At 38.5% G+C, this 26,873-nt stretch overlaps 2 protein-coding genes across 5 annotated transcripts; one reads left to right on the plus strand and one right to left on the minus strand.

The window, feature by feature from the left end:
• Nucleotides 1–418: 418 nt before the first annotated feature.
• Nucleotides 419–2,431, minus strand: LOC306890646 (transmembrane protein 80-like). Its single transcript, XM_079450511.1, has 5 exons — nucleotides 2,412–2,431; nucleotides 2,184–2,277; nucleotides 1,884–1,976; nucleotides 1,608–1,809; nucleotides 419–664 (listed from the first exon to the last, which is right to left on the minus strand). The coding sequence occupies exons 2-5, from the start codon at nucleotides 2,197–2,199 to the stop codon at nucleotides 655–657; spliced, it is 321 nt and encodes a 106-aa protein (XP_079306637.1). The 5' UTR covers nucleotides 2,200–2,277; nucleotides 2,412–2,431; the 3' UTR covers nucleotides 419–654.
• Nucleotides 2,432–5,070: 2,639 nt separating this feature from the next.
• myrf (myelin regulatory factor) lies at nucleotides 5,071–25,859 on the plus strand. 4 transcript variants are annotated; one of them, XM_079450553.1, is made up of 26 exons: nucleotides 5,071–5,599; nucleotides 15,508–15,598; nucleotides 15,748–16,032; nucleotides 16,716–16,777; nucleotides 17,837–18,059; nucleotides 18,158–18,258; nucleotides 18,449–18,563; nucleotides 19,183–19,378; nucleotides 19,476–19,552; nucleotides 19,650–19,760; nucleotides 19,855–19,954; nucleotides 20,753–20,953; nucleotides 21,662–21,770; nucleotides 21,871–21,980; nucleotides 22,057–22,217; nucleotides 22,301–22,373; nucleotides 22,454–22,536; nucleotides 22,614–22,682; nucleotides 23,201–23,277; nucleotides 23,372–23,485; nucleotides 23,873–24,100; nucleotides 24,439–24,517; nucleotides 24,644–24,706; nucleotides 24,795–24,900; nucleotides 24,998–25,072; nucleotides 25,196–25,859. In XM_079450553.1, the coding sequence occupies exons 1-26, from the start codon at nucleotides 5,554–5,556 to the stop codon at nucleotides 25,280–25,282; spliced, it is 3,042 nt and encodes a 1,013-aa protein (XP_079306679.1). In that variant the 5' UTR covers nucleotides 5,071–5,553; the 3' UTR covers nucleotides 25,283–25,859. The 4 variants fall into 4 exon arrangements, with proteins under 4 accessions (XP_079306679.1, XP_079306680.1, XP_079306681.1 ...); XM_079450554.1 differs by having other exon boundaries at nucleotides 19,855–19,945; XM_079450555.1 differs by lacking the exon at nucleotides 5,071–5,599 and adding an exon at nucleotides 11,342–11,493.
• The last annotated feature ends 1,014 nt before the right edge of the window (nucleotides 25,860–26,873 follow it).

Consider the following 26,873-nt stretch of genomic DNA (forward strand, 5'->3'; position numbering starts at 1 on the left):
CCACCCTACAATGAATACAATAACATGCCGAAATGACGCCCCCTACTGGAGAAACACTTACCTTACTTAAACAACAACAAAGATATAAAGAACTAACAGAGAAACCACCATGTTTACCGTAGGCCTAAAGCAAATAATAACGCAAACTAGATTTTTCAAATTCTCTAAAGAAATCTGCATTGCAAACAGCAATTCACATTGCTGTGACGGTGTGAGGGGTTGTTTACTGGACAAAACCAAATAACACACGTTTATACGATATTCTGATACCTGTTATATCACATGCACTGCAAAATATCCTTCAAGATGCGTAATGAGTTTCATTCATAGTACATAGAACATTATTTATGTGTTTATGCAATAGAGATTCTTTTCAAACGCAACAAGTGTGTAATTCATTAAGAGTTAATTATCAATTGACTTAAAGTTAATGAGTTTATTTACAAAAACAGCCCAAATAAAAAAATACAATTGGTTCATTAGCTATGTTTACACTTACAGGTAAGAAAAAAATAGGTTGTTGCATAGCAACTAATCTCTGGCACCTCCTCATGGCTTCATAGCTTGCAGCAGAAGATATGGGGCATTGTGGGATATGTAGTCTATAGCCCTAACTATCTGCAGATTTAGCCAAGCAGATGTGATGAGTCAGCGTCAGGAATAACTGAAGGAAAATGCACAAGAGACAGTTAATACAAAAAACGCTGCCACACTTAATGCTGATATTAAATCATCAACTTCTTAAATATAAAAAATAATAATCTTCATACTTTTCAAGACATTGTTGAGATCTCTTTGAAAACTCTAGACGGTATACTGTACATATGAGATTGCCATTTCTTTTCATAGGAGAAATATCTGAGATTCAGAAATAATGCTTTATGTTTAATCTCATTGAAGAAACAATGGGATATTAATACAGGACAACTTGCAAAAGAACTAAAATGTCTCTACATAAAAATCTGTATAAAGGCAGAACTCAGCAAAACAGTTACTGTATACAGTATACGTCTAGACTTTTCTGCATCTATTGCTTGGGACATTATCAGCACCAAGCAACTGCTGAAACCCAGACTGGCCTATTAGAGGTTGTTTTGTCACTCCCGGAACAATTGAATCTTAAATTAGTGCAGGGACAAAGCAGGAGACGCTGTAAATCCGCCCGATACTGAATGAGAAGCCTTTAATAATTTAAACCTAAAGACTCCCGTTCAGAAAATGAGCCGATTTTCATTCATGAGGAAAAAAGGAGAAACAAAAGAGAAGGACTATATTAGTTTACAACTTTTTAAACGACACTGGAAGAAGAAACGGAGCACAAGTAGAGACTTTGCCCTACATTCTGCATCTTGGATCTTTGCTCAGAAAGAGAACTCTTCTACAGTTTCAGTAGAGATCTTAACAATGTCTCAGACCGTGCCTAGATTGGCAAAAATATCTATGACCACTTTATATCTCACACCACCAAATTATGGTCTGATATATTGCTTTTCAAATTAAGTGTATACCTGTATAATAGGCAACACATATAGCAAATACATTTTGAAAGAAAGCAAAGTTTGAATCCTGTGCAGAATAAAGACGGAATTTTGCATGTGAACACTAACCTTGTGAACCGTGCCAGAGCCCCGAACCCCACAAGTCCTGTAAGGCCATACAAGCAGAGCAGAATTGCACCAATGATGACATCAGCGCGCAGCACATACGACTGCCAAATGATGTAATAAAGCGTCAACAGCACCGTGGCCCCCGTGGCGATCAGATTCAGACACAGGTAGCCCTCGCTCTCCTGTAGGTTTCCTCTGACCCCTAAGGCAAAGAAGCTGGCATGAGGTCAAAGTCAAAATAAATTGTCAAATGTACACAATAATAATCTGACTCACCCCAGTAGACCCTCAGGACCTCCAGACCAGCCATGAGAAACAGCAGACACACATCTAGAGTGACCTGACCATCAGGGTAACTCAACACTTCAGCTGCCACACATAGCATCAAAAACACAAAGCTAAACATTCACATTTTCTTCACACAATTATTTTAATCTATAAAACCTCAGAATGCTGTTGTTGGTGTTTGCTAAGGTGTTAAGAGTGGATTGTCAACTGCATTGCTAGGTCATGTCAGTGGTTGCCTATTAAGCAAAGGTAAAACACATACAGCATCAAGGCATTGTGAGGACTCACTCTTGTAGATGATCATGGAGAGGGTGGACACAAAGTACAACACACTGTAAGATGCTGACAGATACAGAAGAATTTGGAGCAGCACAGATGAGATCTGGTGTGAGTTAAGGTTTAAAGTAAAGCAACCGCAAAACAGCCATAAGACACGATGCTTCACGTACAAACACTACCGTAAAAACTACCGTAAACCATGTTTTGGACATGAAAGTGCATATAAAGGAAGGATACAACAACGGTGTTCTTTCCTGCAAAAAAAGAATACCCAGAATACAGTATATTCAATAAAACACGTCACTATAGACATATTAAGGGTAACGTCAATAACTACAATACATGCCTGCAAAAACATGTCTTGACTAAGCACTCTCACAGTTTTTCATAAAACGGCACACGGTTCACTTAACAACGTGAAACCACAAAACAAGAGTAAAGCATATTAAAGCAGTTTACAATCATCACGTAAGCAATACGATTTTATTCGAAATCTATAAAATACACTCGCTAGCGGCGAGAAAATGAGTTTCTATGGCAACAACGCGGCTCACCTGCCATGCCGGTCGCCATTTTGCTTCCCTGTCAGTCTCCGCTGCGTCGGTCAATCTCATGCGCTCGCGATTCAACAGCGCCCTCTAGTGAACAGGAGCGACATCGCGTTGAAGACTTTTATTACCATCTTGACAATATTACACCATAACAACCTGCTGAAAAACAATAGAATCATAAAAGAATGGGTTGAATGTTCACAATGATTATTTATTTTTTGATGGAAACTATAAAGGTCACTACCATGGGTCTCTTCTGGTAATGTTTTGAGTTCTATTGGTCGGATGTTTTGTGGCAGATGGGAATTCAATCCTACTGGATTAAGAACACACTGCATTAAGACAAAAAAACGCACACTAACCCTCTTCTCTCAACAGGTAGTGGTCTAGCTTTTGTAAACAAGTAACTTTGTATTAGCAGCTGTTGTACTATTATTGATATTGTATGACATATCGCTTATTGCTCCCTGAACTCTTTGTAAGTCGCTTTGGATAAAAGCGTCTGCTAAATGACTAAATGTTAATGTAAAAATGTAAATAAAGTAATTTTGTAATGGTCGCAGCTAAGGGTTCATAATGGTATTTGTAATGGAAACTGTTATAGCCTAATAACAATAATTTATTATAAGTATTAGAATTTGTATTGCTTTTAAAACAGGGGTTACTGTACTAAAACTTTCTAAAATATAGTTTTGGTTTATGTTGTAAGATCATAAAGAATTGCAAAATGTGAAATAAATGACAAGCCACCTATAATGAAAAACATAGTGTTTAAAGGTAAACACAATTAAAGCACACACACTCATGCTTTACTGGAATGTAGGATAAGAGACATTTGTCAGTGTGAAGTGAAACAACACATCTGCTCAGAAAAAGAGAGAAGAATATTTTTCTCTCACTCACTCACTGACTCACTCACTCACTCACTCTCAGACACACACACACACACACACACACACACACACACACGCACACACACACACACACGCACACACACTCTCTCTTAGCAAATATACATTGTTATACTCATTTTAAATGTACCTACATAAATAGATTATTCTGCATGTTTTACACTATATAATTAGTGAATGTAAAAAGCTTATAATGACAATTTCAATTTGTTTTTGAATCGATCTATAACAGAAAAGACTAAAAGAAAACAAGGTGTGCAATTAACGTTTTATTTACATTTAAACTATCGCTTTACTGAATGACAGCGTGTCTTTATCTTGCATTCAACTTTAGAAATATAGAAACCACGTAAGACATGCTCTATACATACATACCCCCAAGTAAACACACACACATTGATTGTTGTGGACTCACAGGATCACATGTGTGCAGCCACACATACACATCACATTTAGACCAAGTGCATTAACATGGCCAGATGTTTCTTTGTCCCTGCAGCCTCAAGCGCGTTTTTTCTCGACTGCGTCCTGTCAAACAATCCACGCAGTGTGTCATGGGAAGAACGACCGTGTTGTTCAGGTCAAACAGAGGAAAAAGGAGAGCGAGAGAAAGAGAGATAGAGAGAAAGATGCTCCAGCTGTGAGTAAAAACAACAAAACTGCATTTGATTGGGAGGGGGGTCAGATGGACACAGGGTCATTGTTTGTAAAGAGGTCGCGGATAAAGAGAGGAGAGAAACAGATCACTCAGCTCATGCAGTGATAAATGATGGCATTACACCTCATTCATTCACAATCCACCAATAACACAACTACAGTGATGCTACACCATTTTTAAGATTAAAAGAGGGAATTTGTTTTGTAAGTCATACAGTTAAAGAAATATCATAAGACGGTAATGCCATGATATGTTAATACTGCACAAATCATACGGAATGACTTGATATATCTAAAAAGGTTTTGTTGAACCATTGTTTTACCATAGTAGCTTACTTTTAGTAGGTCTAAGTGAAGCAAGGTACAAGACAAGGCAAGGCAAGTTTATTTATATATAGCACATTTCATACACAATGGTAATTCAAAGTGCTTTACATAGAAGAAATAAAAAATATCCATTTGATAAAACAGTGAAGAAATAAGAAAAATAAAATTTAACCAGTTAAGAATAAAAAATAAAATAAAATATAGTTTAGAATAGAAAATAAATAAAATAAAGTACAGCACAAACAGTCGGACAGGCACAGTGCACATTCATTAAATGCAAAGTTAAACAGATATACAAGGTATTATATATATGTAATAATTTACCTAAATTAAACATATAACTCCCCACTCACATGTAGTTCATGATTATTGGTTAAGGGAAATTATATTCTGTATTGTTTTTTGGGGGACGTTTGTCTTTCCTCTCGTGCTCGCTTTTCAAACTCGCGCACAGCGCGACTGAGAACGGGAGCGCGCAGAGAAGTGCACTGAGCGTGCTTAATGGTGAAAAGGGTCTCGCGCTCGGCTCGGTGTGCGCAAAATCCCTCACAGGATATTTTTAACGATCAAAACATCTTCCCAACATCCGGTGACTCTTTATTACAGAACGATTTTTCTAGCCACAAACAAACGAGTTTTCTGAAGGGACAAACTGGAATATGCCTCCACCTGACATCCAAAGGTAAATTCTCCTCAGGAAAGGTGGGTGCGCGAAACAAGTCCGTTCGAACTCAACAGCTAAAACAAGCTAAACTAAAGTGTTTACGAAGACTAAACGCAATATTGAAACCGATCAGGGTCGCTCTGTCATCTGTTATTTGATAAAGTTAGTTGCGGGATGCGAATCTGAAGCGCACGCGACTCCCGCCGCTCCAGCGCGCCGGAGGATCCGTCCGTTCACGTTAATGGAGTCTATTAGCGGTAACCGCTAGAATGGAGGTGATCTATGAAACGGAGGCCTTACAGAGATTCTTTGAAGGTAAGAAAGTTTATTGAACTCCTGTGGATGTGAATGTTCAGTGCGACAATAACGGAAGAAACAAATAACTCAGATCAGGAAGAAATGTTATATAATGCTAAACATATCAGCAGTTAATCTCTGATAAACAAACATCGTGACTGGACCCGGTTATGTTATATAATAATAATAACACGCTTTGATTAATAAATACTTTGATTTATATTTCATGATGTTGTTCTTTGGGTCAGAACAGGTGGAATTTACCGGCACGTTCACGCAGGATGATGATTCTACCACATTTCCCCCGAAGAAAATATTAGCAATACTGTAGTAAATAAAGTAGTTGTATTGGTACAATGAACTTTATGTTTACAAATATTGCGAGCAACAACTTGGGTACCTTTTTGCTGTGTGATTTAAACCTTCATGACTTGATTGAGATTTTTTCTAGAATGTTATACAGGTTAAAATTCATTTATTAGCATTCATCATGGTATTGTTGACATTGCCAAAGCTCACTATGGACACGGTGCCTTTTTTCTACAGTTTCGGTTGACATGAAAGCACCACGTGTCCACTGATAAAGTTTTCAAGGGCCTGTGTTTCAGACATCACTGCCATGTGATTTAGGAAGGTTAAATGTCATGTGTGGGATTTTTAGGGGGTATTTCGTGGACAAAGATACAAAGAGCCTATGATGATCCATCTCAAAGCTGGACAGGCAGAACGGTGAAAGAATTTGGGGAAATGGGGAAGGGCTAAAGGTGGAAATGAGTGCATGAGATGATGGTGGGATGCGGGGAGCGAAGGATGGAATCCGGAGAGGAGGAGGGGTTTTGAGGAGAAACACGGGAAGGACAGAGGAATGTGATAAACGTGTAATGGTTAAAGAGAAAAGGCGAAGAATGCCCATTCAATGTGAAATAATCAGGCAGAATATGAAAGTTCAAAGAAAGAAGTATTATAAATCAGAATCATATCTGAGTTTTCTTCAATTTTCTTTTTAACCCATTTCGCTCGCTACTCTTTTCTTCCAAAAGTAGCAAACTTTGTTCACCAAAGCTCCGAGTGGTCGCTCTACTCTTTCATTCTTGACATAAAAGCAACAGTTGTTTATCGCGAACTCTATTCGTAGGGATTTTCCAACCGTAATTCGTGACATACATTAGGCCTGACAAGTGTCTGCTCTCAGAGCAGGTGTAATGCTGTGTTTACACGACAGTGCTGTACTGTAAACACTGTTGACATCATTGGACTCCAGAGTTTATGGCCATCAAGCGCTGCTCTTGACTTTATCGAAAATTTCACATGTTTACATTCTTAAGTTAGGGAGTGAGGCAGGCGGGGTGCTTCTCAAGCCGAAACCCTCGTTGTTGCCCTGATGGGGAGCCCTGGAGATTTTCTAGAGAGCCGAGATATCATAATGACTTGGGCGGAAAACTGTCCAGAATATCCTCACAACCACAAACCAATATGCTACAAACATTCAGAACACATTAGTAACCAACTAGCAACATCCAGGACGTTTTGCAATGTTTTCTTATAAGAGATTATCTTTTTTCGTTTGCGATAGAACATATGAACAAGGGATGTCAAAAGATAAATCGTGGTGTGTTTAGGCCTACATAACATATGTCTGTGTACTGTGCATATTAATTTTGTATTTATAAACACATACACATACTGTACATGTATACATATTTAGGAAATATTTAGACATTAGGATATGAGGATTTTTTTTATATTTACCAATTGAAATGATATACAAACGTTTATACGTTTTTATAATTTTCTGAAATATATGCAGGAATGTGTTTATAAACACAAAATTAATATGCACAGTACACAGACATATATTATGTTCACAAACTTTTATTCTGGATGCGATTAATCACGATTAATCATTTGACATTCATTTATAGGCATTGAAAATTTATTATGTCATGTTATCATTAGCTTAGCCCCTTGTTTTACAATATTAATTTGCTGAATATAGGTGTCAGGTGCTGGTTCGTGTGCACATATGTCTCTCTATGATTTTAAATCGAGCATTTTAATGTTGTTGATTCAAATTCTGTTGCTTGTTAAGATGAAAAATTCAGATACGAAACCCTCTTAAAGCCACCTCCATCAAATATGAGATTTTGATGTTGAGTGAATGCTCTCCACACACATAGTATTCGTTACTCAAATAATTTAGCTTCAAAACCCGCTGATGAAAATTGCTTGTTTAAACTAAAAGTGGTAACTAAATCGTGTATGTGTATGCATGTGCAACTCAATAGATGGCTGGTTGTAATTTTTAATTGTTTGTCGGAGATTCCTGATGAATGATCTGTGTGTTTGTGCTCTGTTTGTTTGTGCGTTGAGGGTGTTAGGTTGGGGGGGTCTGAAATGGACATCCATTGTGAAGTACAGCAACACAAAGCACAAAAGACAAAGAATATTGAGCTGTTTGTCTGTAAGACTGATTTGACGCTCAGCTGCTTCTGTTGCTCAGAGGATTCTCTTTTATAGCTCAGAACGAGACTTAATGGAGTTAATTTCGGTTCCATCAATGTTCTCATATGTTTCTCCTGTATTATTTCTTTCATTAAAAAAGTCATGAAGGCAATCACTGACGAAGGACAATTGTAGTGCTACCTAAAATACATTTGTAAAGCATCGCTAATGTTGAAATAATTGGTAGGTAACTTGGCAAATCCGAGCACAGTTTGAGACATTTCTCTCCTGAAACTGAAGAGGAGAAGAAAAGCGTTTCTTAGAAGAAAAAAGAAAAGCACAATACATAAAGTTAAAGTCTAGTAATGCACCACCACTGAATTTGAATAGTTTAAATTACTTTATTTATTTACCGTTTCAATTTTAATTGTGATGTTGACAGATACGTTGGAGAAGAGCAGGCAACCAGTCTCACACTAAGAAACAGCTCAGATAAGCATCCTCGCTGTGTTCATCTGGATGGACTGAGAAATCGGGTGTTGAAAGGAATTTTGGAAAACAGTGGCTGGTTTCTGTTAGTTCTCTAATGAGAAGCGTGGAGTGGATTTTTTTCCACAGAAATTTACCCAAAGATAACAGGCATTGAAACCCCTGGTGACATAAGAACACTGAGAAATGGTCTCTTGCCTGCTAGTGCGGTCATAAGCTGCTTAGGGGGGGTTTGTATGTTCCCTCGGTTTAATGCAGGGGATCATTCCTAGCATACCTCAAAGACTGTTAAAAAACAGAATGAGGTGCGAGTAATGTTTCTCTGTCTCTTGCCATGTCTTTTTCCCTATCGCCTGCTCATTCTGACTCCATTAGTGTGACAGTATGCAGACAGGGCGAGGGAGAGAGATAACAGACTTAGACTCACCCTCTCTCTCTTACACACACACACACAGACAAACGCACACAAACACACATGCTGTGGGTGGGGTGAGATAAGGGCAGGGCACAGGTCATACAAACACACACACATAAAAACATACACAGGCAGAAACATACATATCAGTTCTTAAACACCAGCAGCACACAATGTATACGATCATTTGGACATAAACACAAAGACACTGATTTACAGAGCTGATCTGTTGATACTCTAGTACATGAGATGATGAAAACAGCTTTACACAAGTTTTAAAATAAACAAAATGTTAACGCATGTCAAATGCAAGGATTATTCTCGCAGTTCGGTAAAATCACTATTGAAACTGAATCACATCAGAAAGATTTAAACGACCCCGCAAACAAATATTTGACTCTGCGTCTGACTATGTGACGCTGTGAGTAATGGCATTGCCTCAAACATTGTGTTGGACAAGTTACTAGTTACTAATTACATATTGAATAGTGTAATTAGATTACTCTCCAAAAATTATTTAATTACTTATTACTAATTACTTTCTATATCCTATATCAACCTTGATAAGTTAAGTGATTAAAAGATAGACATGAAACGGCTCTTTTAATTAATTCAAATGAATAATGTAAAACTACATAAAGTAGTATTATTAACTGATTAAAGTATTACAAATCTGAAAAGTATACATTAAAGCACGGTTTTTAAAGTTAGACTTTTGTTTTCATTTCCACTACTGCACACACATATATCGCACAAAGTATTTAGTTTAATTACATCAGAATTAAAATTATGAGTAATCCCTTCGATTCGAGGGAAAAGTAATTTAATTACTGTAACTAATAACTTAGGAACTAGTTACACCCAACACCGCATATACTATACATTATGCAATATTGATTATATCTCAATAATTTAATGTGACTATTTATTTACTTAAACTACGGCAAAATTATACAATGCCAAAAAGTTTACTTTGGAAGCATTTTTAAATATGCATTTTAAATAAAAAAAATGTAATGTTTCAAATTTTTAACCAAGTTCATATTCTTAAAATAAATTGTATGTGCATATTCTCATTTGGTCAGGGGATTCAGACACATTTTAAAATCAATCTCAAATCAATGAATCACGGTGCTCTCTTATAGTGCAAGAACTGTTGGTTTCTGGGAGCGGATGTTTAATGGGGAATGGTTTGGCCGTTGCGCGTGGTCTCTCTCATGTAATGCATTGTGTTTGAGCAGCCGGGCCTGTAACATTCATGACAGTTTTATTACAACACACGGAAAATTACATTTCAGGTGACCGTGATCCGTTTCCCACATTCTGTTACGTATTTGGGTAGTTGATGGATATACCGTACATGTGTCCTAGTGTGATGTTGCACAAATCTAGAAATCAATTTGTTAATAATGTATGGATAATGTCGTTTATTTTCTATTATTACTATTGATACTTATCATATAAAATGGCATAAGAGAGATTGTTCGTTTTTATTTTGCTGTCACACCATAGGATACGTTTACACATTTATTTGTCAACTTCCCATTGATGCTGTGATACTCTAGTTGGTGAAATTTAGGAGAGTTGGGTTTATTTGAAATCCTAGGTGCAACTGATACTAATTGTGATGTTTGTCGTAACATAGCTAAGCTTGAAATAGCTTTTCACTTTTGGAATAATGGGACAGTTAACCATATATGTCTGATAAGACCACACCATTTACTTAGGGGGATTACTGGGGGAATGGGGTAAAGATTGGGCTAAGATCTTGACAGTTGTGATGTGTGTGGGCTATTACGTCCCTCAGAAAAGTTTAGCCATTTTTAGAGTCCCTATGATCCGGAAGTTGCGATCGTTTTTACTTCTGTATCTTGAGACATTTCTGAGTGAAAATGGTGGGCGTGGCTTCCGTCTTTCTCTGCGATTTGATGTATAAAACAGCTGATGCAATTTGAAATGGAGCTGGCTTTTGAAGGTGAGGAGTTAACGGATGCCCCGCCCAAGCCGTCTAACATACATCATTTAAATTGGACAGAAGTTCATTTTCAGATTTTTATTAATGATTATGAGGGCACACAAATTAAAAAAAGAGAGTGACCCACATTGATTAACTATTTACAATAAACGCTGAAATACTTCATGAATTTTTTTATGTTATTTCACCGGGACTTCCAAATTCCTTAATGTTTCCGGACATTCACACGTTTCCATCATCTACTGACAGTATGAAGAAAACACTTATACCTTTCTATAAATCCCTCTCGCCCGCTCAATAATATTCGTGTGGTGTAGGTAAGCTGCTCAGGTCGGCTGGCGGGTTCAGCGCTGGTGGGCGACTATAACTGTGTGTGGTGGCCTGGTACAGCTCTTTCTCATGACTGAGACCTAATCCTGCATTATGACACACACAGAGAGAGAGAGAGTCGAGCAACCTTCAGCTAAGGTCCGTGGCAGAAAGGTCTACATGTTGTTTGGAAGGATATGAGACATTCTTTGTCAAATACACACATCATCCGTGTTGTAGGTCTAGGATATTCCTAAAACACAATGCTGTGGCTTCGAGCAGGTACTGTCATTCTTTGGTTAAAAATCATTATTGTCTATTCTTAATATGTAGTACTGCTATTTTTTGACTGTTTATCTGTGTGTAAACATAAATCCAACGTTTTCTACAGTAAGTGTGGCTTGTGTGATAACATCTCAAATCACAATTCGTGTTGAGAAAAGGTCACCTATTGCTTTTAAAAACATTCAGATTTATGATTCTCAGACAATGAAGCTGGAAAGAACCTAGTTCATTAAAATCTGAATAAAATAGAGATTTGGGGGCGGGACCTTGTAGCTTGGGTAGGTAAGCAACCACCCAGGACATCCTATCAACCACCTGGCGACGCCTAAGCAACCACACAGGTCAGCCTGGCAACACGCATAAAACACCTTAGAAATCGCATAATTCATTTATGATTTCAACACGTATCTGGGGGTGTGTGCGATATTAATTGGAAAGTCGAGTAAACAGGCCGAATTATATTTTCTCTGTAACCATACGGATACTCAAATGAAACATGTTGCATAGATCATATCAATGACCCACGTGTGTTTCATGTAAGTTTTCAGTCTTTTAAAGGAACCCGGGGCATTCTGAGTAGTGTTTACCGTTTGATAAATAATGGACTTTGCTCTATTATGCTTACTTTGGTGTGAATTATGGCTTAATAATTAACACATATACAGTACACAGATCTGTCTCATGTTATGGACTCACCCATTACTGTTTATACAGAATTAGAAAGAGATTAAAACAGGATATATATATGTGTGATGCAGAGGGAGGTATAGACGGATGGAGGGAAAGAGATATGGACACAGGGAGTTTTAATGGAATCATCAGTTCTTCATAGGAAAATCCGGATAGGACTGTTAATCAAAGTCTATTTTAGCAGCAGATTTCATGAAAAACAAGGCTTAAGAGGTTGAGTTTTACAGTTATTTTACCATGGTTAAGAAGCATTGTTTGGCATGACACAAAGAGGATTATAAAAGGATAGAAGTGTAAAATATGCAATTAATCACAAAAGACAATTGTTTTCCATTTCATATTTCTAATTCATAAATTGATTTGTAGTCGGTCTACAATTGGAGCACAACTCTACAAACACAACTAAATATGAAGAGTTTGGTTTCAAAATGAGAAAAGAATTTTCTAAAATCACGTTTTTTTATTATGTTATGATGTTTTTATTGTGTAAGTTAACTGTAGTTATTACGGTTCAAATCAACTGCAGTTTGATTGATATCAGTTGGAATGCACAGTAAAAAACATGATTTTTGAAAACTTTAAAAAAGGGAGTCTCATTTTGGAACCAAACTTCATAAATAGATCTCAGGTCTTAATCTCAATGAATGGGATGGAAAGGAATGAATTATAATGAGGATGATTTAATATTACACACGCACACACACACAGGCTCTTGTTTATCTCGTGCTGTTATCACAACTCCTCTTTTTGCTCCGAGCCCCAGACAGAAAACTTTCTTCCAAAACTAAACTATGTTTTGTCACTGACTGACTTACAGACCCCGTCACACAGCTTAGCATAATTCCCATTATCTTGACACATCATGAATCACACGATTTACCTACTGGACGGATGAGCCACCTGCATCTGAATATAGCTGTGCCTGTAAATGAAGTAAAATTGAGAATCATTACTGACAGCTTCACATTCTTAAAGGAGAAATTACTTTGTCTAATACATTTAAAGTATTGTGAATATGCACAGAAAAATATAGCAAAATGCTTTAATTCTGATAAGTACAAGCTTTTGACACATTGAGTCTGCAATGAGTAATGTAACTGTAGCTCATAATGATCACTCGATCTTTAAAAGCAATTGAAGTAGTGACTTCTTTTTAGAATAACTTCTCTTCGCAATGCACAACAATGTTAGTACAGATCCTTTGTTTCGTCTCTGTTTGTTTAATCACCCTCTCTCCTTTACTGTTTGAAAACCTTCCTCTCTTCCTCCCCCTGACCCCCACAAGTTCTCCCTTCTCGTCAGTCATTTGCCGCCGTTATCAGTATTTGGATGGCAGATTTACCGCAGGAGGACTAAAACATCTGGATCTTATTTAGTAAAGTCATCAGTCTATGTTCCTTTCTGTCCTCCTGGCACACACATAAACCAAAAGTCCAAGCAGAGACCCTTACTGCAGCATCAATGCGAACAAGGACCTTGAAACGTTACGTCAGGGTTGGTTTTCCCCCTTAAGCGCAGCCAACCAACCTTTCATTAAGCCAACAAACCTTTTTTATAATGAGATGACTAACATGCTTTATGGGAAGTCATTATTACAGACAGCTAAAAGCCACTGCTGGTTGCTGGGGTGCTGATGTGTAAGATGCTGTGGGTGGTTGCTAGGTAAATATTCTGATATGAATATGTAATGTAGTCCGCTCGCTTTTATGTTGCGGTCCCCCTACTGTATGATATTCTGGAATTTGCCCGTTTTATTATCCATGTGGTAAAGATAATTCATAAGCCCAACTGCTTATAAACAAACTGTGTGGGATGCGTTACATGTCAAAGTTGAACCCTGAGCAACCGTTATAGTCACTCTTGCCTAAGCAAATCCTACTTATAAATATTATGGGTACTTACATTCGTAAACCAGCATTGACACCTAGGTCCAGGTCGGTATATGCACTGGGGCGGGATTTGGACCCTTTGTTGATCTATTAGGAGGGAAACGGAGCAGAGGTAACACTAACATCAGAATTCTTCACATTCCGCTTTGTTAGTGGTCTAATCTATCAGAGAGAGAGAGAGAGAGAGAGAGAGAGAGAGAGAGAGAGAGAGAGAGAGAGAGAGAGAGAGAGAGAGAGAGAGAGAGAGAGAGAGAGAGAGAGAGAGAGAGAGAGAGAGAGAGAGAGAGAGAGAGAGAGAGAGAGAGAGCATGGATTAAGTGACTGATACCTGATTATGCATTCCCCTTAATAATTTGTTGTCCCATTTATGTTCCATTTTTGTATAAAGGTAAAGAGGAGTGACATATTTTTAATATCTCTATACTGTATACACTAATAGAAAATACATTTGTAGAATTTCTTTTTAACAGTGCAAGTGTCAATTTACATTTATCCTGTTGTCAACTCTGTATTCATACTTCTGTATGTTCTTGAACACATTTTAACAAGCTCAGTATGTCAAATATTTATATTAGAATTTAACATGGTTTAATATGGTGTTAGATTAATTTAGCTATAACGTGTCACACTGCTGTGCAATTTTCTAATTCAAGTCGAATGCAAATTTACCGACTGTCGACTAATGGTGCAAATAAAATTTGGTTGAGTAAAACGTTTGATTGCACAAAGTTTGGATGACGTATTATAATGGATGACGTAATAATAAGATGTTCTTTATTTTTGGTTTCTTGGACAGGGCTTCAGCCTACTCTCAGACTCATTTAAATGCGAGAGATGCCTTGATCAACTTGCACTGACATATCTTTAAATATATCACTGTGATTGTTATGCGTCAAGGTGCACACAGTAATGTTTTTTGTAAGGAAAGTTTTTAAAACAACTTAACTACCCTAATTTAACTAAGGCCTAGTCCTGTCTGAAACTAATCCTTGTCCGGGAAACCGCCCCTTTGTGTTTGGCTCAATCAGCTTGGGTGTTGGTGACCTTTAACAGGTGTTGCAATGGAGTGATTTGGTCATGTGGTGGAGATTTGGAGAGATTTGGTGAAGAACCAAGAGATGTGAGAGATATTCAATTGTTATTGCTGTGGCTATTTTTACATGCAGGGATGTAAAGAAAGAGAAGTGAGAAGGGTTGTAGCCGCCATCTTTAACCATCCTAATGTTTGTATTTGTATTATCTGACTTAATCAAACGAACAAATGATCAAAAGTGTAGCATAAAAACACTAAAACGTCATCTGTACATTTTTGAGTAATGAGACAAGCATTTCATACACAGAAATCTGAATATTGTGAAACATATTTTATCACGTTTGTGTCAGAACACATATGTGCTTCAAGATATAAAACCCTCTCCTCCTTTTTCCACAGGTCATGATATTAACAGCTCTTTGGAGCCAAGCAACATTGACACCAGTATCCTGGAAGAATATATCAGCAAAGAAGACGACAGCACAGATATGTGAGAACCTAACACACAATATTCTTGAGTTTCTGAGTGTTATCTAGACAGTCTGTACCGCCCTCAACTATTATTAAAATGATGATTTATTTACACAATGATTTACCTATTGGCTGTATTAGATGTTTCATGATTGTTTTTTCCTACAGTTGTTTCACAGAAGTTCACGGTACGCTAGGACCCCAGTACCCCTCAGCTCAGGGCGGTCCATCCTCTTCAGGGGGGGTAGGGTGTGGCGTGAGCCCTCCCATCCCCCTGCGCCAGGGTCTCGTCCCGTCTCTACCCCAGCCCTGCCAGAACCCCTACCCGCCACCACCCTCTTTGGCCCACCTCAGACAAAACTACTCCTGCCTTGGGCAACAGAATCAAACCCCCCAAAATCATCAACAGGCCTCACACGTCAAACCAGACCACCGCGGACAGTACGCACCAGGGTAATCAGATACCAATCGATCAGATATCATTTACACTGGTCACTTCACTTTTCATTTCGTTTTCTATGATCCGATCTGATTTATTAAATCAAAGCGTTAAAACTTAGTCACACAAATGCGTCTCAGCCGAAAAGATATGAATCCAATCTTTATGTGCGCACAAAATGCAAATGTTAACTCTTTATTTCTGCTGAAATGAAATGACAAGGACTGTTGTTTTGCTTAATTTACTTCTGCAAATGCAATCGTGTCTAAAACGGCATGAAAAACTTCGTTTTCTCTTCCAAAGTGGCCTCAAGTCGCGTTCTCCAGGATGATGAGAGCTCAGCGCTCTCACCCTAAACCTTGTCTACGACCACACATGTAAACAGCCCCAGCGCGTTGCTTCAATGAGTGTCTACGTTTCTCAGACACGGTTAACTTGCGAGCAAAATAGTGTAGCGTAAAGTGCTGATGTATGTGGTTTTAACAACCAGATGCATTTAGACTTGATCAGTTTTGATGTGTGTTTGAAGTGGTTTGAGCGATCGGATGTGTTTCGGAGGGCATTTACACCTGGTCTTTCCACGATCGGATAGCTCTGTCCATGAAGTGACGAGGTGTAAATATGCTAAGTTGACAAGTTTTTGATAAAGAAGAACCACTCTAATTATTTCTGTAATAATGTAATGTTTTTGTTGCAGAACACTACCCGAGTCCCCTCCGGACTCCAGCTCAGAGCCATATTCTCCCCAGCAAGCCAACGGTAAGATAAATCCACCTGAACGGTTTACTGTGGATCAAACCACTGCTTCGATGCAGGGGGTTACTTAAGGTTTATAATGTGTTTGACAAAATTAACAACAAGGACCTGATGTCTTTTTCAACACAATATTGAGGAGTATGAAAACTTGTTGAGTCGACCATTGAGAATAAGTCAGACGTAAAAAACAAAAGTAAACAGAACTATTATAACGGAAAACATGAGGTTTGAAACACTTAAGTTTGGTGTTAATGAACTTTACTCAAGATCAAGGCAGACCAAGGGCGTGTGCGAGAAAGAGAGAGAGAGCAGGAGAAAGAGAGGAGGAAGTGACAGACAAGCAATGGTTTGAGAGATGGTTGGTCGAGACTCTTATAAATTAGCTGACAGAGTGAGGAATGATGGGAAAGGCATGGATAAATAACTCCAGATCTTAAATGCAGGTAGGATCCAAACACTTATAAACTTTACAGGTTCAACGCCTCCTGTACTATATTTGGATGCACTGTTCAATTTAACTACTGTGCCTACTGTGAGACATTTAATGTCTGCAAATCAATGTGCTTTGTTTTGCATCACAATTATTACCAAAAAGATTTATTTAATCTGATGTACAGTTTTTTTTCTTAACATGTTGTGAATTGTTAATTATTCTTTATATCAAATGACCTTTATCTCTATTTAACTTGGCTACACTATATAAGTGTATTATGATGTATTTTATAAACGTCACATTCGGTAGAACAGTAAATCTGTCTGGTTTAGACACCTGCACGAAAGGTGTGGAATATTACAATCTGATTGGCTGAAATCCAGGCGCTAAATAATAGAGTGTACCAGTGGATTAGTGCCTTTGGTGTCGAGCAGGAGCAAATAACACGCTAATCAAAAAAGTCGAAGCCAAACATTAGCGTTTAACTAAATATGGAGAATTAAAAACTAAATAAGTCACCTTAAAAATAATTATTATTATATGACGTTATCCTGCTCAATTTCAATAAAAGTGTCACTTATGATAGAAAGATAGAAAAACGCTAAAATACCATCTCTTTTCCATCTCAGATCCGCACATGCTCAGGACAATGACGCCTGAGGACATGTGTCACATGACCAGTCCTCCACCTCTCCCCACACACCCCCACTATCCCAACATGCATCGGGACATGTACCTTAAGCCAGAGCCCATGATCTCACAGTATCCGATTGGTCCAGTCAGCGCTGGGGGCGGAGACATGCAGCAGGGTCAGATGCTACATCAACTCCTGCAACATCCACAAGGACAAGAGTAAGAGAGCGAGAGAGATGCTCAGAACCAGCGATGTAAGCAAAATCCACAAAAACAAATGAAAGTTTGACACTGTGAGTATGTGTGTGTATCTCCAGAGGCATTCCTGTTCATCCGGCAAAAAAGAGAAAACATTCAGACTCACCCAACAGCACTCTGAACTCTCAGATACTTACGGGCATCATCAAACAAGAGCCAGGTATACACACGCGTTCTTCTCTAAGCAGCCAATTCAACTGCCACACACCCTTAACTCCCAGTTATGCTTTATATCTTCTCATAAGCATGACATTGTGTCAAATCTCACATTTAGTTATACACTTAACTCTGGAGTGTTTGAGACCTGGTTCTGATAGCACCAGATAATGCAAGCATGCATGTTTCCACAGGTTTGATGCAGGACGCAGAAAACTCGTACATGGATCCAAACTATCAGTGCATCAAGTGGCAGCCGCACCAGCAGAACAAATGGACCCCGTTATACGACGTCAGTGGAAAAGAGCTGTGGGTGCTGCCCTGTTTTCACACACCTCTGTGCTAAGATTTATGACAGAGCAATGAGAAATAGACGTAGAGCGAGAGTGTGCGTCCCGAGATAGTTTTAATGGGGTACAGGGAGGTATCAGGCAGTAGAGAGATGGATGGCAGAGGCCAGGGAATTCCGATGAGGTGAGATATGTGGAGGAGTTGAGAGCGAGAGCAGAGAATTGGCTCGTGAGAGAAGAATGAGGATGAGCTGAGAGAAAGAGAGAGGTTAGGCATTTAGTGATGCAAATAGTTACTACACACCAAATATTCTTTATTTTAACTCAGAACTTGACTCATTTGAAGATAAGTGTTGCAATGTGCAATCCCACATGTCATCATTCAAATATGTAATATTGACCAAATGTTAATGATGATTTATTAGATTATTATATGAGGCAATGGAAAAATATATGAAGATCAATGAGTCAATCTGGGAGTGTTTTCTCATCTGTTTTGTCACTGATCTTACTGTACCAAATGACACAAACAAACTTCATACTTATAGAAATATTAAGTTAAAATAGTACAGGTAACTGAATGATGTTTTTTAAAGCTCATATCTCAATATCTCTCATATTTGTTTCTTTCTCTTCAGTCCCATGCCGACTTACAGGGTGGACGCAGATAAAGGTTTCAACTTCTCTTTGGCGGACGATGCATTCGTTTGTCAGAAGAAGAATCACTTCCAGGTGACAGTGTACGTCGGAATGCCCGGAGATCCCAAATATCTGAAGACCAGCGAGGGGCTGCAGCCAATCGAGTGCTTTTACATGAAACTCAATGGAGTCAAGGTGAGCCAAACTTAATGACATAAACATTGTAAATCCTTTTAGAACATTTAAAATATTTTCCAACTGACTACAAACGTCTTAATTATGTTTCCTCCAGTTGGAAGCAATGAATCAGTCCATTAACGTGGAGCAGTCACAATCTGACCGGAGCAAGAGACCCTTTAAACCAGTGCTGTGAGTATTTCTAAACCAGTACATGCAGTATTTGTGAAATATGCAAGAATGGATTTCACCTCGAAATTGATATGAATGTTTACCTGCTGTTTTACAGAGTGACATTGCCTCCAGAACAGGTTACGAAGGTAACGGTGGGTCGTCTCCACTTCAGCGAGACTACAGCTAATAACATGAGGAAGAAAGGCAAGCCCAACCCTGACCAGAGGTATGACACACAAATCATGAGAGAGAAAGACAGACCTTTAATAAGTAACTATTTTCTATTCTACTTAACCCAAAATTTGTATGTGTGTGTGCAGGTACTTCATGCTGGTCGTGGCTCTTCAGGCTCAGTGTCGCGGTCAGAGCTTCACGTTGGCGGCCCAAGTCTCCGAGAGGATCATCGTCAGGGTAACCGCTGTCAGTCTGGTCGTGTCTGACCGACCTCCTCCAATCACAGCCTGTCTCTGTCTGTCAATTATTTGATTCTGACTGATGTCTACCTTTTTAGACTGTTTTTCATGACATCTTTTTTTAATGTTTCATCTCTTATCTGATATTGTTAAGGTCTTTTTAAGGTCTTTAAAGTCCCCGTGAACCGGTAGTTGCGATAGTTTTTACTTCCGTATTTGGACATATTTCCAAGTGAAATGGAATTTCTAATGAGAAAATTTGGGTGTGGCTTTCGTTTTTTTCTGCGATTTAATTGGATTTTTAAAAACAGCCGTTGCATTTTGAAATGGATCTAGCAGTAGACTGACAGTTGAAGGGGAGGAGTTAACAGATGCTCCGTCCAAGCCATCTAACGTACGTCATTTAAGATGGATAGTCATTACAGGAAGGAAGTGCATTTTCAGATTTTAACTAAAGATAATGAGGGCACACAAATTTTAAAAAGAGAATGACCCAGACTAATACACTTTTTACAATAATCGCTGCAATATTTCATGAAAAAATAGGCATTGTCATTTTTATTTCACTGGGACTTTAAACTCTTTTTTTATTCTTGATAATGAAGAACTGACTGATGTTATTATGGAACATTTTCTATAAATAATATTTAGTTGACATTGTATGTCATGTATTTGTACGACATGTATTTAGCTGAACCTGACAACTAACAACTTGCCTTCCCAGCCATCATGTTACATAATTTTTCAATTACTTAGTCCATTTTCCTTTCTTTTTTTGTTCTTTCTGGCTGTCTGTCTGACTCAGGCATCTAACCCAGGTCAGTTTGAGAGCGACAGTGAAGTGTTGTGGCAGAGAGGACAGATGCCGGATTCTGTATACCATCACGGCCGGGTGGGCATAAACACGGACCGCCCTGATGAGGCTCTGGTCGTCCACGGTAACCTGAAGGTCATGGGTTCCCTTGTGCATCCCTCTGATATTAGAACCAAGGAAAATGTGAAGGAGGTATGTGTTTGAGATCACATGTCTTTGGTGCCATTTTTATATATAACACAATTTAAATTCATTTTAATTCAGTTTTATAGTCATTTAAATTCTAAAGCTGTATTTGTAATTTTAAAAAACCTTCTTTTTAAGATGTCTTAATTATGTATTTTATCTTTCCTTTGTCAATCATTTAATGTAAAGCTTTTTGACTTACCTTGCCTTTGTCTTAACAGCAAATGTTATTAAACATACAGTATAGACTGTTTCATCGGACACACACTGGGACTGCAGTTAACTTCCGGTCTTTGTTTCAGGACTTTTGATAACACCTAGAATAACTAAATCCAACAGAGGGGGTCGAGCTTTCTCATACGTAGCTCTGGAATAGCCTTCCTGACACTAATCCAGAATCAGACACACTCGCCCAATTTAAATCTAGATTAAAGACATCTTTTCAGCCAAGCATTCACTTCATGCAAAATATGCTAAATAAACCACCGGGAGACTGCTTAGATATTATTTACTACAATAAATTAACATGTTATATAAACACCATGTACTGTGTTTGACCTTTTTTGTGTTTTTAGTTTTTTCTTGTTTTCTACTGTAAAGCTGCTTTGGAACAATGCACATTGTGAAAAGCGCTATATAAATAAAATTTTGAAACTCACCTGTGCCATAATCACACTGTCATCTCTCTTTCTCTCCATCTCTTTCATTTTCCAGGTGGACACAACTGATAACCTTAGGCGGATCTCTCAGATGAGGCTGGTGCATTATCAGTATAAACCTGAATTTGCAGCAACAATGGGCATCGATACCACAGCTGAGACCGGTACCTGAGTCCAGATTATAAATCTCTATTTACAGCGTGAAAATACTATTTGAAATGTTATAATACTTTTACGATCTCTTTAATGTGTGTTTCTATTAAGGGGTGATCGCTCAAGAGGTCCAGCAGATTCTTCCAGAGGCCGTAAAAGAAGGAGGAGACGTGGTGTGTGCGAACGGAGAGACCATCCCAAACCTACTGGTTGTCAATAAAGTATGACCACACACACACACTCCCATGCTGACACACTCGCAGTCTGTCTGTCACTCACGTGTGATTAAATTCACAGGAGCGGATCTTCATGGAGAACGTGGGTGCAGTGAAGGAGCTCTGTAAACTCACGGATAATCTGGAGACTCGCATCGACGAACTCGAGCGCTGGAGCAGAAAACTCGCCAAACTGAGACGACTGGACAGCATGAAGAGTTCAGTGAGCGGAGGCACGGTCAGGTGTGTATTCACACTGCACGTGCAATCTGAAGTCAATCCAGATTTTGAATAAAGTCTGAGAAAATATGCTCTTTATTTTCCAGCCTGTCTGGAAGTTATTTTAGCAGAACAGGAAGTGGTCCACTTAGGAAAAAAACTGCCAAGCCCAGTCGCAAGGTGAGATTTTAAGACAAAACTAAATGTATAGATTTTCACAGCGGTTAGTGTCCTGAATACTGAGACGTGTGTTTCTGCAGGGGTCTGTTCCAGAGCAGGGCTGTCTGAGTTACAGGTTCATGCAGGGAACCATCCTGGCCCTGGTCATCATCATGGCCTTCAGGTGAGACACATTTCATTCATACGAGGGTGTTGAAAGTCTCCGTTCCACATTCATTTGGTGTCTCACCTGTACTGTAGTGTCATCTCCATGTCCGTCCTGTATGTGCTCAATCTTCAACATCATGGAAGCATAACTGATGTGGAGGGGTATGTACACACACACTCTCTCACAAACGAAATCATGAAGAATCATGCTTACAGTTTATTTCTTTTTCTTCATTCCTGTGTGTTTCGTGTGATCTCTTGCTCATTTTCTTAGTGTTTTTCTGTCATTTGTAGCTCTGCGCCTCGTTGCCTTCTCTTCGTCTCTTGGACGCCCTTCCTTACCGCCACTGTCACATTCTGTCCATCCTTCTGTCGGTGGTATGATCTCCTCTGCTTGAACTCCCTTCCACTTCATCCCGTTTAAGATGTTACTCTTTCGTAGCCCAGGAGACTCGGTGGCATTCTCAGTTCTGTGTCCCCTGAACTCTCTAACGTTTGTCCTAAAATGTTTAAAAAAAATAACAAGAGACGTAAATGAGTCAATGATTGACCTACTGTATGAGTAAGGCTTTGCCGTTATTGTTTTTACCCTCTGATGAATGTCATTGCTATAACAACCGAGATAGTAAATACATTTTATTTGTGATTCATAAGTAAGGAAAGTCATATTCTCTTATCAGGTCTCGTTCTGCTCTGGGATCGTCTCGTCAGGCTTCCTTCACCCCAGGCAAAGTAACCATGTCCACTCTCTCTCCAGGTACCAGAACACCACCTATTTAAACAAGGCAGATGTCAGTTGTCCCTATACATATTTTTTCACAGATTATGTACAGTGTTCATTATCTGTACAGAATCCACCTCACTACTGTTGTCCAATCACCCGGCTTGCTGCCCTCCGACACCTGCCACGACCAACCAATCAGCCACCATCAGTCCATTTCCAAGCACCAACCAATCCACCACGGGTATTACAACAGCATAGACAAATCAAACACACACTCCTGGTCTTATTGTGCATTTTTAATTCATCGTAGTAATATTTCATTCAAATGTAATATCTTATATAGCTATTTAGACATCGCTGTATAAAGCGATTTAATGCTAAATTAGGTTATAATCTACTGTGACTTTTAACATGAATGACTCTGTAAATCCATGCATCACTTACATGCTGTCATATTATTCAAGTTATCAAAAGCTGCTTTATACTGACTGTGGCTGCTCTTAAACCAGTGTTTGCTGTATGTAAATGGAGGTTTTTTGCCATGGTAAAAGAGATCATTCACGTACTGATATTCATTGCCGTTTACATTTAATTCATATACTGTGTCGTCTGTCCTTGAATCTCTCAGACTCTAGCACTGCTGTCCCCACCCAGACCACTGTTACCAAGAAGGGAAAGTCTCGGATCCTGGACAAAGACGGACGCAACAAGAACCGTCTGAGCCACACATCGGCTCCTCTGTTCCTTAGCAAATCCAAACGGCCCCCTCAACCCCCCGAGCTCGGCGGAGCCACCAAACGCATGCCTGGAGGGCAACAGCAACTGCCCCGGAGACAGCGCAGTATAAACACACATGGTATATACACATACATTATATACAGCATATATGAATCACACTTCAGCATTTATGACTAATTTATATAATTATACAATATAGTTTTTATATATTTCCACATTTTGTAATATTAGTAGACTCAGTAAAACTATGACGCAACATAAATGTAACTTATGTTCTTAATATGTTGATATGTCAACGTTGTCACAGCTGTATTTCGTCATCAAGCATCATTTCAAAAAAGATTTAAGATCATGACAAACATTTCAGTCAAATTATCCCAAACTCTAAAACTCAGTGGATATATGCTAAAGATTGTTGTATCAATGACAATTCATCTGTTGTTTTACATCCACTAGCCTGTCTGAACAAACTACACATCCTGGAGACAGATCAGGAGATCAGACCGCAGCATTGCTCATCACCTGGGAGCTGCAGGTGGGGTGATCAGATCAGTACAACAGTAGCACTAATGTTTATTTATTACTTTGATTAAATAAACACGTAACCATGCTAATGCTGTAAACGTGCTAATAAAACATATTGGTGTTGTTTTATTTGCAGCTTCACTGTGTTTCTGCATGGGGACAAAAACACATCTTTATCTTATATTACTCTGCACATGATGTGAGTGCGCACACAGACAAGTACTTACTATATAATCTTTAATCACGCTGTTTTTTTTAATCCATGTCTTAAAATATTCTCTTTCTAGCTCCTCTGATGTTGTGTGCATATGGAAGCGTGGAGCCACCAGGGGGCGCCTCTGTCCAAATCAGCCAGAAGTTACTTTCTCACCAGAGCGGAGCACTTTTACAACGGTAAACTTCTTCATTTGATTTTAGATATTCACCTCGTGTTCTTCCCACTGAGAACCATCAATAAACATGTCATATACAAACTGTTCTGCTCTGACAGGGCACCAGTCACATGTGGTCACTTCCCGTAATGCCATTCCAAGAGGTCACCTACCACTTCCAGGTGTCACATTCAGTAAGTAACACTCACTTGCATGTGTAAAAATGATGGATAATGCAACGATAATGAACAATAAATAAGTAGTGATAGCTTAGGGATGTGTATATTGAGTGACGGTTTTGTGGCCTCTCTTTACAGAGCGAAACTGGATGTAGCAGCGAAGAAGAGTCAGTTATTTCCCCTCTGAGGTCAAAGTACAGTTTCCTCATTCAAAGCACATGTTGATTGTCAACATTCAGGCTACTCAACACAGCAGCGTCTATAATATTCTCCTGTGTCCCGTCATACAGCCGTCCCTGATTCAAAGACTGTTTTATCTGGGCGGGCCGATAATGTCGTCTTATCTATGTTTGCTTTGTGAAATGCGTATTTGTACAAGATGAGAGGAATACGAGAATTTTTCAGACAGAATTACTGTTTTAACCACTCAAAAACCAGCTTTAGCCTCACCCGGGTACTGCCGCTTATATAATCACTTGTTCACACATACACACACACTTACATGTTAAATGTCTTTGATTTGCCATGATATCAAATAAACAGGTACCAGTGGGAGGATATTGGGCAGAACAGACTTAAATGAAGTGAGATGTCCCCCTGTATTAGTTTTCTGTGAAGTCACCATAATCTGCACTTAAACGCAATGGCAAGGGTCTTAAAAAGCTGAGTTCCTGACATAAAAGGAGCAGGGTTCAAGCAAAACTTAAGAGTTTCCTGGAAAAACATTATGAAAACATTTATATTTGTATTATAGTGTATTGGCAAAAATGTTTCCTATAGACAAATCCTGACAAATGCCTGATGTTTTCAATGATTCTACAGTTTCAGGTGATTTCATATGCTGTTCAGGTGATCTCTAAATGCACACTCACACAGTTTTTGTATTTTCGTTGATTATAAAACACTGGAATGGCTTGAACTGCACAAACAGGCTCATTATTACTCGACATTAATTGTCATTTCTCCTGTCCAAAGTCACGTGTCCACTGGAGTTAACTGATATAGTGAGATATACAATAAATAACACAGAAAGACATATTTTACTGTGGCTATAGTAGTATCAGGTCATCTCTAGAATTGAAATAGAAAGTAAACAAAGTTAAAACTAACCACTGGAAACTAACCACTTGTGTTGGTTCGATCTACTGGATTTCTTGATTTATACTGGAAGAAACAACAAAATCGCTTTGAAAGTCATACACTGGCTAAAACACTGGATCATTTTAGCATCATTTAAAAAAATATCTTCGCTCACAAACATACTTCACTTTGACTTTCTACAACGGTCCTTATGTTACCTTGTGTTATGTTACTGCATTTTACTTTTCTTTTTACATTTTATTTCAACCATAGTATGTTACTTTATACGTGCAAACGAAATCTTTGGAATCCTGTGGACAGTATATATATGCAGTATAGTCTTGTATAGTTGTCTTGACTCTAACTGTAAACAAGTTAACATGAAATTGGTGTTGCTCAATAGCGTGTCAGTGAATTTATCAGACAATGTCCCAATATTTTTATTTACATTTTTTCCAGAATCTTTATTGTAATGACATCTTGTCACCATTGTTATTGTCAGGAATTTATTCTGTCTTTCTTTAGCCTCTTAATCCAGCACTATGTACATTGCAATGAATTTTTACATTTTTGTTTTGTTTCATATTCTTGTATTAATACCAATTTGATGTTACAGATATTGTATGAAATAAGCCATAATGTAGTTTTTGTAAGGCTCGGTAATATGTGATTATGTTAGACATGTAGCCATGGTCAATTCATGAAGAGAAGTGTTGATTGAAAATGTGCACTAAAA

Source organism: Barbatula barbatula (assembly GCF_947034865.1).
Source record: "Barbatula barbatula genome assembly, chromosome: 25".
NCBI classification, from domain to species: Eukaryota; Metazoa; Chordata; class Actinopteri; order Cypriniformes; family Nemacheilidae; genus Barbatula; species Barbatula barbatula.